General features: G+C 38.7%; 1 protein-coding gene across 6 annotated transcripts in view; it reads right to left on the reverse strand.

Moving 5' to 3' along the window:
• The window catches only part of MAGI3 (membrane associated guanylate kinase, WW and PDZ domain containing 3), a 259,208-nt gene that overhangs the window by 56,625 nt on the left and 189,006 nt on the right, over positions 1 to 13,577 (reverse strand). For all 6 annotated transcript variants that reach the window (XM_027536101.1, XM_027536100.1, XM_027536102.1 and 3 more), the window contains one exon: positions 3,713 to 3,770. In XM_027536101.1, the coding sequence (XP_027391902.1) occupies positions 3,713 to 3,770 (58 nt within the window). The remainder of the gene's footprint in view (positions 1 to 3,712; positions 3,771 to 13,577) is intronic.

Genomic DNA, 13,577 nt, shown 5'->3' on the forward strand with positions numbered 1-13,577 from the left:
ACTATTGGCAATTAATCAGTTAAGTTTTTTTTTTTTAAAGGCAGTTAATAGTAGGAAGGTTTTAAGTTTCTCTGAAGTGAAGCAGCTGTGAAGACACTTTTGAAGAAATCTGAGTACAGATGTCTTCTAGAATTTTACTATTATTTTTCCAACTGACTCACCCACATCAATTTACATCAAAAAAAAGCAAAGTGACTTGCTTTTATCAAACTGTTATCACAGACCAACTCTTTTACAGTTAAGCTTCAAAATTATATAATAACTAATTACATAATTATACGTTCAACTCTTTTTGACAATTTAGGAACAATCATAACTAACTCTTTGAAAGCATACAAGCCTGTGGTAGAAATCAGGAAAGTATGGGGAGACGAGAGGCAGGCCATTAGATGATGGTATTCAATACACTACGGTGAAAGCGTGTTTCACAGAAGAACTGAGCATTGGTTATCCTGGCAAGCCAGTTAACTGTGGTGGATTAAGAATGCAACTACTATACGAAAGATGTTTAAGACTGCAAATGGGTCTAACACAGAAACAAGGGGGAATTATATCTAATACTTCTACACTACAAACACATTTCAGCCAATTGAAATTCATTTTCCAGCAGAAACCATTTTAACAAGAAGTGACATTACTAAATATCAATAATTAAACATTAAATCATGAGAATTTCAGATTAAGACTGTCTTTAGATAAGCTGAATATTACAAAATCTATACACAAATAGTCATACAACTTGGATATTTTCTTTGCCACTTGTGACCATTAATGGGGATGGAGGAGGGGTCAACAGGGAGAAAAAAAAACCCTTACAGCAAGGTACCCTCGCTTCCGAGTATGCCTCTCTATGCCTTTCAGGCTTCTAGTGCATTAGCAACCCTGCAACAGATGAAGGTATTCAGTTTCAGAGCTCCAAATATGGCAAGCTCTACGTGACATTCTTTGGGTTCTGATTTCACTAAAATTCAAGTATGCTTCTGCTTCTTACTATGAGAAAGGACCTTATCAACTGAGTTAACTGTTTAACCTTCCATGAGAATGAAAATCTTCGGTGTTAAGTTAGGTACCGTTTTTAAAGTTATTTATTATATACTGATAATTTACATATTCTTGAAAAAACAAAACTAGAAACTGACATTTCGAAAAGAATAAACCTGTTTAGAAAGAACCTTGGCTTACTTGAACGTCATCAGTTAGAATGACTCACTTTGCCGCCCAGGCATTAATACATAAAAAGGAGTAATTTATATTTATACTCTTTGTAATGTGTGGGAGAAGAGAGTAGAAGAATGCAAATGAGTAATCCCTTTCCTGAAAAGTCTTTGACAAAAGAGTGTAAGATTTTAGAAAAAAGAGTAATTGCATCTGTCACCTTAGACGACCTAGATTAAAATGCCAACCAAAAAACAAAATAGTAAAAACACTCTCCTTTTCCTTTAGTTACTTATACCCATAGTATTATTAACATGTAACAAATTTTGTTTTCTGTAAAACTAGTTATGGGAAGAGAAGAGAACATAATAGATTATCAGAAAAAGTAAACAAGAGTAGCAAACAAGCCTGATTTAAACAGATAATTTATAATTTGAAATTTCATCTCTATTAAAATTTTGTGTAAATGTATGAATTTTAAGAATTCATTTCCACAAACAAAATCATTATCCTTCATGAAAAGTTAAGATATGAAAAGCAGATGTATATTTTCACTGTGTCACCAAACTGTAGGAAGGCAATTAAAGAATACATTAAGACAACATTTCTAAAGATATGTGCATTCTTATGGAAGGCCTGCCATTAAATTTTGGGAACAATTTTATTTCCAAAAATAAATTAATCCATTTCAGAATCTCATTTTCTAAAATAAAAAAAAACCCCAAAAACCTGCCATTGCAGTTGGTGTTACTACTATAAGGCTCTTGCCAAGAGCAATCATTGCGCCATCTGGTTTGACAAACTGAGAGAGCCAGAGAGTAGCCATTCAAGTAACAGCTTTTTATCTCCATCAGTAAACTCACTGCAGATTACTATAGTTGAGATTCAAAGCCTAACTAATCTGGGAATCAAGCCACACTTCAGAACTCGGCTGATTCCATACTAATGTGCATCTTGAGTACAGCCTGCTCTTTCTTAATCTAATAAATTACCCTCCAGTAGAATGAGCTCGTCTGGGAACTATCATACAAAATCACATCGGTGCCATTGCTGCTGCTTCTAATCAGGCTGTTTCACATGCCTCCATGACAGCTGGGAGCAGGTCACTTCAGGACTGCCCTGAAGTTGCTTCAATATTAGTACATCCTTGTTTAATGAGAACCAGATCATTTAGCGCAAGATTTTATAACAGGCAAATGAATTTCACCTCTTGACCATGCATTCACATTTGTTGGAATGGATACTAAGAGAATGAGAATCATTATCTCAGAAATGTTCAGCAGTGTTAATGGCAAATAATAGTTGATGGAAGCCCAATTTGAACAGACTAACTATTAGGGGGAAATTTACCACAAATTCTTTTCAGCTAGCCTTCAAATATTCCTTTGATTTGAAAAATGGTTATTTTTTTTCTTTTAACTAAATATACTTTAGAAAAAAGTAACAAAAGAGCTGCTATATACTTCTCACATCATAGTATTGGAAAGATATGAAATAAAATTAACATAACCTTTCAGTGGAGCTGTTAAGTTACAGATCTAAGGGTCAAACTGAGTTATTTTTCTTAGAGTATAAGTTAGACTTTAAGAAATCATTCCAAAAATCTCTCTAAGTACAGTGACTCAAGTAACATCCTACACACTAGTATAAGAACTAGCATTATAACAGGATTCAGTTACTCACTTTAGGGAAGTGGCATTCATTTATGCCAGAAAATGATGAAAAACTAATTAGCAATCATAAAAATAGAAGATGTTCATGTTCACCATTTTTCCAGGTAATAATATTTTGCCTTCACTACCTTGGCAGATAGTGCAGACTCCTAGTTCCCAAGTTAACAGTAACCTCTCTGATGTAATTATTTGCCTGGTAGTAGATGACTGAGATCAAAATTCTATCTATATCATCTGGAAAGAAAGCAATCTCAATGATCATAACAATGTAGCAATTAGATAAATGAAGAAAAGGGAAAGAAAAATCAGAAGTTGATGTTATCCTAATTTCTCTGGCTAACATAGGCAGGTGTTTGATCCTCTATTCCAACACAGATTTATGTTTAAATTTAACTATAACAGCTGTGTCAGAAGCAACTTTCACCTCTAAAAAGAAAACTAAGTTTTCCTTGATTAACTCCTTAAAAAAGAGAACAGTTGTAATCATGTACTTCAAAACTTTGGATCGCTATGATACAATGCCCTTCAAGTGCTTTCACTGCCTTCAGAATCATGCAGGTGTGGTGTTGAAAGCGACCTTACTAGTTCACCTTTCGCTTTCTATCCACTCCTTCTCTTTCTAGAGGCCTCAGTAGTACTGATGACATCTCCAGCTATTAGTCATCTGAGCAACTTACCCTTGGCTCTCTATATTTACTTCAAAGCCAACTTCTAGGGAGCACAGAATCAGTGAAGTAAATGCCCACTGTCCCTACCTTCTCATTCCCCTGGTGGCAAAACCTGGAAGCGGGATTGCAGAAGTGTAAGGTACTTCATTCACTCCCTAAAATTGTGCAATGAAAGGGAAACATTTTGGGAAAGCATAAACTGAGATACAAACTTACTCAACATAGTATGTCCCATATTGAGGGTCCTCTATTTTCTCCCAGCCGTAAGGAAGTTCTGCAAATTAAAAAAAAAAAAAGAATTGAGTGAAATGCCAGTTTCAAAACCAACAAGAAAAGAATTTACCAAGTGAATTCCTGTCGTTTATTTCATTACACTGATATCTGGGAGACGATAAGGTAAGAACTCACTTTCAAAATACAAACACAGTTTGACTCGAGTGGCTTCTTCAATAACTAGTAAATGTCTCAGCAAGTAATCAGAAACAGAGAACAAAAGACAACATTAAACTCGAAGGTGTTATTTGAATCATGAGTCATAAAAATGCTAGGTATTTAAAAAATCACCTGGTATAGTTATTTCATTTAAATAGCTTTATAGCACTGATGTGAGACACAGCCTGCAAGTCAGTAACAAGCAGCAGCTGCTTGTTAATTTTTTCACTATGATGCAAAGGAATTGTCGATTATTTCTGTTATCACATTCTAACCTACTTCTCTCCACAGGAAAGTCCAGTCTTGGATTTAAACCATTTCAAGTGGGTAATTTAGATTTGCTTCAAATCTAAGAAAATACCTACTTTCTCTTGAAATAACAAGATCTAAGTGTCTGAAGGAAAACTACGCAGTGCCTTGTGTAGAATCTCTATTTGTGAATGGTCACAAGGAAATATCTTACATATAATTATTATGTACTATTGCAAGTAAAGTGACCAATAAAATATAATCAGAAAAATTAAAGGTAGTTGAATTTCTGATAGCTAAAAAAGAAAAAAATTCTGGTCTTTTTAACATAAATTGACCCTTAGAATCAATCCTCTTTCCCTCCCACTCTGTCTGTTTTCCAAGGTAAGGCTGCTGAGGAATCTTTTTATTAGTCAGACATGGTTTAAGTTGGCAGGAGTGTTCCTAGCAGGTGGTTTTTATTGCTATCAATTATACACAGGTGCTCAGCAAGAAGGAAGTTTTTTTTAAAAATCTACAGTTGTACTCCATGATGACCACTCTTTGATTTTCCATTTCTTGTAGACTGTGTTTCTGCTATACTGAAACACAGACACATATACATACATATACAAATGACACAGGCTAGGCAGCAAACAGGCTTAGAAAATATCAAAGAACTTATTAATTTCATATCATTAAGCTGCAGTACAATGTATCCACTTTGTAAGAAAAAATCCCATTGAACCTGATAAAAAGTACAAACCGTTACGCTCTAATAAAAAGTATTATTCCACATTCAGGAAAAAAGAAGAGAATAGATGACCAGCTTCTTAATGAAAAGCTCTGAATCATCTCCACCCCTTTTTCTCCTATATACATAGTGCTCTGCCTATGTATATAATATTAACTGGTAGTTTTGAAGTCTGGTGAGCTTTTGCGGTTTTCCTTTGAAAAAATCTGGTTGAAATGTCTGAGATGGAAAAGATGAGAATAGCTGAAAAGTAACTACTATGTGAAAACAGATCAAAACAACTGAGAACTGGGATATACTTCAGTTCACTTTGATCCTCCACAGCTACAAGGCAAACAATCATCAATAAGTACAATATTTTATGACTCATGTGAACAGAAAAAAGAACAAAGAGCATCACTCATCACCCAGTTCTACAAGGGTTAAGTTGCAACCCAGTGCATCCTGAAAGCAATTCGGGATGAAAAAATAAAACAGGATGAGGTGCTCTGTGCTTTGGATAAACGGGTCTTCGATAATTAGATTATTGAAGGAAGAATTTCAATGACCCCAGTGACTTTTCTTCCCATACACAGGAAAATACTAAGACCATTAACTTGAGATATCTATCTGTTCTTTGTGATTAGCAGTAATCTTTTACTAAAATGTATGCTTGACTACATAGATTTCCTAACCAAAATATTCATATACATCCTGGCTCCTCTCCTAGCTCTTGGAACAGATCCTCGGAGTTACTGAGTGCCTGTTTCCTGGGGCATGGTCCTTAGTTAGACCCTAAATAACAAAGCTCACAACTCTCCTTCATGTTGTGTGTTTTTCTTCAAGTCAACACCAAGCAACTGCTACATGAATAAAAGTATTTATTGGATTGTATGAACAATGAAACTGTGAAAAATGCTCTATATAATAATATTACCAAAGCAATATCATGGAGAATTTCCTATGAGAGAGAAAGAATTTTCTTTAATAGAAATTTTCTTGAAATAGCATGAGAACTCAATTGTGCTATATAAGGATGAATTCTACAATGGTACCACATCTGGATTTATGCTCTGTGAGAATTTTGGAGAATTTAAGCAACTATAAATTCAAGGGATTAGCATTAAATAGCAGAGACATTACTTTGCCAACAAAGGTCTGTCTAGTCAAAGCTATGGTTTTTCCAGTTGTCATGTATGGATGTGAGAGTTGGACTATAAAGAAAGCTGAGTGCTGAAGAACTGATGCTTTTGAACTGTGGTGTTGGAGAAGACTCTTGAGAGTCCTTTGGACGGCAATAAGATCCAACCAGTCCATCCTAAGGAAATCAGTCCTGAATATTCATTGGAAGGACTGATGCTGAAGCTGAAACTCCAACACTTTGGCCACCTGATGCAAAGAACTGACTCATTTGAAAAGACTGATGCTGGGAAAGATTGAAGGCAGAAGGGGACGACAGAGGATGAGATGGTTGGATGGCAACACGGACTCAATGGACATGAGTTTGAGTAAGCTCCGGGAGTTGGTGATGGACAGGAAAGCCTGGTGTGCTGCAGTCCATGGGGTCGCAGAGTCGGACACGACTGAGGGACTGAACTGAACTGAATCAAGCAACTATAGAGATAGTTGAAATATTCCATTTGCTCCCTAAAAAATTCACTAAGAAGGATGTATTAATGCCTAATAAGAAAAAAGATCAACAAATATATTGCAGTGTTAATGTGGAAGTTGAGTCAGCATTTTAGTTAGCACTTAAAGAAGCAACTAACAGATAAAGTACAGTCTTTTCTTTAGGCGAGTAAACAAATCGGTAATTTATCTTCTGGATTACTCTTAGGAATCACTTTAAACCCTCACATGTGATAACATCAGACAGGTTTTTGCAGGGTAGATTCATGCAGTTAAAGAAGTGATTATTACTTGCCCTATTAAACTAAAGGTAATAAAACCTAGACTAAAATACCTAGCAATTTTATACACTATCCAGTGAGTCAATTCATTTACTGAATTTCTCCCCCTTTTCTTTCCTTTTTTTCCCTTTCTTCCTCCTCTTCCTCCCCTCTCCTTCCTTATGCAAAAATAAAAATTAGAAACACAGTTCTTGACATCAAGGAGTTCACAGTCGAAAAGTGAAGACAGAAGAGAGAAACGATATAGCGAAATATAAAGTGTGACGGCATTAGTGGCTCAGTTGTGTCCAACTCTGCAACTCCATGGACTACAGCCTGCCAGGCTTCCCCATCCATGGGATTTTCCAGGCAAGAATACTGGACTGGGTTTCCATTTCCTTCTCCAGGGGATCTTCCCAACCTAGGAATCGAACCTGGGTCTCCTGCATTGCAAGCAGACTCTTAATGTCTGAGCTATCAGGGAAGCATAATAATGAAACAAACATGCTTTTGAGGGAGAGCTGAGAACCACCACCAATTGCTTGGTAAAACAAGTATCAGAAAAGTATTCTAGAAGACGGTGTATTTGAGCAGTCTTAAAGAATGAGTTGGGATTGGTGAGAGGGAGGCCATTTCACTGATGAAGGAGCACTGAGGGATTAAAAATGGCTGGCATTTTCAGTAATTACAAAAATTTGATAGGACTAGAGTGAGGTACATATGCCAGGGGGCTTGTCTTATAATAGGAACCAAAACACATTTCTGGAATGCTGGGTTAAGGAGTTTGGCCTTTATTTTGATGATGATGATGAAACTGATTAAATTGGACTGTGACATGATTAAATTACATTTGGGGAAGTTATGGGTAACAGTAATAAAGGATGAAATAGATGGAGTGGAGTGAAAATAAAGGCAGGCAAATAAGAAAATCATTAATAGCCTAGATAAGAAATTATGAAGGCTGGTGCTAAGGCACTGGTAGTGGGAATATAGAAATATAGAAAGAATGGATATAGAGATAAATAGAATGGATAATAGAGACAAACAAGTTGAAGCAACAGAAATTAATGACTAACACGAAGATTGTGGGAGGGGAGGAGGTCAAGATGATATCCAGGTTAATGGCTGTTTAAGCATAAATATGATACATTATAAAATATTTATTGGATACCTATGGAAACAGCTGTGAGAAGAGGAAAGAAGTGTTAATTTGGATTTAGAGGCACTTAGGAGACAGATATCTGGAGGAGGAAATGGCAACCCACTCCAGTATTCTTGCCTGGAGAATCGCATGGAGAGAGGAGCCTGTCAGGCTACAGTCCATGGGTTGGCAAAGAGTTGGACACGACTGAAGTGACTGAGACAGCACAGGAGACAGATAAGAAAAAAAAAAAATGATGAGCAGCACTGGACACTTAAGAGATGGCAGTTTTTTTTAAAGTCAGAATTGATAGGACTTGATACTTGCTGCAATGAAGATAGGGTGAGGAAAAGTTGAGGACGATAACCAGTTTCAGGCTCACAGAACTGGGAGGATGTAAGGTCAGTTGGTGACAGCAGGAAGTGCAGGTATACAAAAGATTTAACTCAGTTTGGAAGGTGTTGCATTTGAGGGACTATGCAACATCCTTGTAGAGATACCTAATAATTTCTTGGAAATATGAACCTGGTCCTGTCCTCAGAAGAGAAACAGAGGAAGATAAAAGATCTGGGAGGCACTGCAATTAAAGCTACGGCAGTAGACAAAATTACTGAGGTAAGTTGTGAATAGAAAAGATGAAGAATAGAAGCTTAGGAGCATTAACAATTTAAGGAGCGGAGTAAGTAAGAATAGGGGGAATGGAGTCAAAGAAGACAGACGAGGACAGCGTGGTCAACACGAGCAAATGCTTTATAAAGCTGTCAGGACTGGAGATAGGGGCTAAAAAGAGTCCACTAAATCTGGCAATCAGGCCGGTGGTTATGGGTAACATTACGAAAAGCAGTTTCACGAGAAAGGTAGAGGACAAAGTTCAGCATACTGGGGTATTAAAGAGTAAATTGTGGAGTCCTTGAGAAATAGCCTTCTTGTTTTGGAAACTCAGTTGTAAAAAAAAAAAAAAAAAAAGCAGTTTGAGAACTCTGGAAGAGAAAATAGGAAAGACCTAACCATATTTTCCTATTTTAAAAGCTAAAGCACCTTCCCCGTGCCAAAAGTTGACTCAAAAAGCAAAACTATTTCTGGCATATAAAGCCACTGATTAGTTCTAAGGCCCATGAACTTATCATTCCTCTTCTCTAAATAGCAATTTTCTTATTTAAATATATAAATTATAATTGTTTTCTCATTGTGGAGCTCTATTCAACTGATAATTTTCTTTTACCATTCTCTATAAAGGTATCAACATGAACACATTTTATAAAAATGTCTTTAGTAAAAAATTTAATCTTTCTTTCATCATAAGAGAAAAGTAGAGTGAGTTGAAAGTAAAATGGATTCCTGATGTTGAATTTTTAAGATGACCATTTAATTAACACATTAATTATTTTGAGTGGAAGACAAACATGTACACTCATTAAAGCATCAGATATGGTGTAAAAACACAGGTTATGAATAGCAGAAGACTGGGGGGAAAAGGGCAAGTTTTAGGAACTATAAAGTTTTTCTAGATCTTAAATGTTCAGCAGAAGGTAAACAATATCTTAAACTATAAAAACTTACATTTAACATACTGTTATTACTATCCCCTTTACTAGCATCTACTCTGTGCAAGGTACTATGGAGACTACAATGTAAGTTAGATATAGTCTATTCTGCAAATAGCCGATTGTGGGGCTATTTCTCCCCTGTTCAGAGAAGAGACCAAGTATATGGCAAATGTGGTAACAACCAGCTGGGCATAAAACAAACAGGCTCCAGGTTCCAAATTTTGGGGTCCCCAAAGGGAAACAGAAATGCAAAAATGCAAAATGGCTGTCTGGGGAGGCCTTACAAATAGCTGTGAAAGAAGAGAAGTGAAAAGTAAAGGAGAAAAGGAAAGATATAAGCATCTGAATGCAGAGTTCCAAAGAATAGCAAAGAGAGATAAGAAAGCCTTCCTCAGTGATCAATGCAAAGAAATAGAGGAAAACAACAGAATGGGAAAGACTAGAGATCTCTTCAAGAAAATCAGCGATACCAAGGGAACATTTCATGCAAAGATAGGCTCGATAAAGGACAGAAATGGTATGGATCTCACAGAAGCAGAAGATATTAAGAGGTGGCAAGAATACACAGAAGAACTGTATAAAAAAGATCTTCATCACGAAGATAATCACGACAGTGTGATCACTCACCTAGAGCCAGACATCCTGGAATGTGAAGTCAAATGGGCCTTAGAAAGCATCACTACGAACAAAGCTAGTGGAGGTGATGGAATTCCAGTTGAGCTATTTCAAATCCTGGAAGATGATGCTGTGAAAGTGCTGCACTCAATATGCCAGCAAATTTGGAAAACTCGGCAGTGGCCAGAGGACTGGAAAAGGTCAGTTTTCATTCCAATCCCAAAGAAAGGCAATGCCAAAGAATGCTCAAACTACCACACAATTGCACTCATCTCACACGCTAGTAAAGTAATGCTCAAAATTCTCCAAGCCAGGCTTCAGCAATACGTGAACCGTGAACTTCCAGATGTTCAAGCTGGTTTTAGAAAAGGCAGAGGAACCAGAGATCAAATTGCCAATATCCGCAGGATCATCGAAAAAGCAAGAGAGTTCCAGAAAAACATCTATTTCTGCTTTATTGACTATGCCAAAGCCTTTGACAGTGTGGATCACAATAAACTGTGGAAAATTCTGAAAGAGATGGGAATGCCAGACCACCTGACCTGCCTCTTGAGAAACCTATATGCAGGTCAGGACGCAACAGTTAGAACTGGACATGGAACAACAGACTGGTTCCAAATAGGAAAAGGAGTACGTCAAGGCTGTATATTGTCACCCTGCTTATTTAACTTCTGTGCAGAGTACATCATGAGAAACGCTGGGCTGGAAGAAGCACAAGCTGGAATCAAGATTGCCGGGAGAAATATCAATAACCTCAGATACGCACATGACACCACCCTTATGGCAGAAAGTGAGAGGAACTAAAAAGCCTCTTGATGAAAGTGAAAGAGGAGAGTGAAAAAGTTGGCTTAAAGCTCAACATTCAGAAAACAAAGATCATGGCATCTCGTCCCATCACTTCATGGCAAATAGATGGGGAAATAGTGGAAACAGTGGCAGACTTTGTTTTTTGGGGCTCCAAAATCACTGCAGATGGTGACTGCAGCCATGAAATTTAAAGACGCTTACTCCTTGGAAGGAAAGTTATGACCAGCCCAGATAGCATATTCAAAAGCAGAGACATTACTTTGCCAACAAAGGTCCATCTAGTCAAGGCTATGGTTTTTCCAGTGGTCATGTATGGATGTGAGAGTTGGACTGTGAAGAAAGCTGAGCGCTGAAGAATTGATGCTTTTGAACTGTGGTGTTGGAGAAGACTCTTGAGAGTCCCTTGGACTGCAAGGAGATCCAACCAGTCCATTCTGAAGGAGTTCAGTCCTGGGTGTTCATTGGAAGGAATGATGCTAAAGCTGAAACTCCAATACTTTGGCCACCTCATGGGAAGAGTTGACTCATTGGAAAAGACCCTGATGCTGGGAGGGATTGGGGGCCAGAGGAGAAGGGGACAACAGAGGATGAGATGGCTGGATGGCATCACCGACTCAATGGCCATGAGTTTGGGTGAACTCCGGGAGTTGGTGATGGACAGGGAGGCCTGGCGTGCTGCAATTCATGGGGTCGCAAAGAGTTGGACACAATGGAGTGACTGAACTGAACTGAAAGGGAAATACAGGTTACTATGTAGCTCAGTTGGTAAAGAATCTGACTGCAATGCAGGAGACCCAGGTTTGATTCCTGGGACCAGAAGATCCCCTGGAGAAGGAAATGGCAACCCATTCCAGTATTCTTGCCTGGAGAATTCCATGGACAAAGGAGCTTGGCAAGCTACAGTCCATGGGATCACAAGAGTCAGACACAACTTCATGACTAAACCACCACCATAGAGAAATACAGGTAATGTTGCAAAGGCATCTCCAGTAATAGGGGTTGGGGAGTACCTCTTGGATTAAAACACTTTGTACATCCCTGAGTGCAATTTTGGTTGCTCTATCTTAAGAACTGAAGTGGTTTGCCATTCCCTTCTTCAGTGGACCACATTCTGTCAGACCTCTCCATCATGACCCATCCGTCTTGGGTGGCCCCACACAGCATGGCTTAGTTTCACTGAGTTAGACAAGCTGTGGTCCGTGTGATCAGATTGGCTAGTTGTCTATGATTGTGAGTGCAGAAGAATTGATGCTTTTGAACTGTGGTATTGGAGAAGACTCTTGAGAGTTCCTTGGACTGCAAGGAGATTCAACCAGTTCATCCTAAAGGAAATCAGTTCTGGGTGTTCATTGGAAGGACTAATGTTGAAGCTGAAACTCCCAATATTTTCACCACCGGATGCGAAGAGCTGACTCATTTGAAAAGACTCTGATGTTGGGAAAGATTGAGGGCAGGAGGAGAAGGGGATGACAGAGGATGAGATGGTTAGATGGCATTACCGACTCAACGGACATGAGTTTGGGTAAACTCCGGGAGTTGGTGATGGACAGGGAGGCCTGGTGTGCTGTGGTTCCGGGGTCTCAAAGAGTTGGACACGACTGAGCGAGTGAACTGAACTCAACTGATCTTAAGAATGATACAATTAAGATCACCATGTAATGTATTCTCCACTTTTAAGAGTAAAAGGAGACCCTATTATTAATTATACTGGGACAGTAGGAATAAGAAGGATTAGTCCCTCACCACCCAAGGCATGCTGCTAAGTCGCTTCAGTCGTGTCCGACTCTGTGTGACCCCACAGACAGCAGCCCATCAGGCTCCCCCGTCCCTGGGATTCTCCAGGCAAGAACACTGGAGTGGGTTGCCATTTCCTTCTCCAATGCATGAAAGTGAAAAGTGAAAGTGAAGTCGCTCAGTCGTGTCTGACTCTTAGCGACCCCATGGACTGCAGCCTACCAGGCTCCTCCGTCCATGGGATTTTCCAGGCAAGAGTACTGGAGTGGGGTGCCATTGCCTTCTCTGAACCAAGGCATACAGTCACCCATAATGCAAAGAGCTTTAGGGGAACAACACACTTGTGCAGAGAATCATTTTCAATTTCCTGAGCCCCTCTACTTTGTTCTCCAAGGAAGAAAGAATGTCTTACTTGACAGCTGACCTTTAGAGAATGAATTCAGTGTGTTGGGCTTGGGGCCTTCTGGGTCCTCTTGCGGCTTCTGATGCTAGCCTGACTGCAGAGAGGGTGCTATCTGATCTTTTGCCATATCTGCCTTGTGGGAGGAGCCAAACAACTGAATACAGAGGCTGGAGAGTGAGTGCTTAAGTCTCCCTCTGGTAGGGGTGCAATATCAGTAAGCCCAATATAGGTGTGGCGCTAAAGCCATGTTCACTCATCAGATGGTATTCTAATCTCATCTTTGTTTCCTATGTCTTATTTCTCTATTGACTCCTCACTAATGAATGAAGATAGATTTTTTTCTTTTCTTTTTCTGGCCATGAGCCATGTGGGATCCCCACCTGCCACACCAGGGATTGAATGGTTGCCCTCTGCATTGGAAGTGTGGAGTCTTAACCACTGGACCACCAGGGAAGTCCTGAGGTAGAATTATTATTTTTTGCTTCCCCCAGAACCCTAAGGAGATTAAATATTATTTTCAAGAAGGATGCCCGAAGGATAGAGTGGCTTCTT

This window comes from Bos indicus x Bos taurus, chromosome 3 (genome assembly GCF_003369695.1).
Source record: "Bos indicus x Bos taurus breed Angus x Brahman F1 hybrid chromosome 3, Bos_hybrid_MaternalHap_v2.0, whole genome shotgun sequence".
Classification (NCBI taxonomy): Eukaryota; Metazoa; Chordata; class Mammalia; order Artiodactyla; family Bovidae; genus Bos; species Bos indicus x Bos taurus.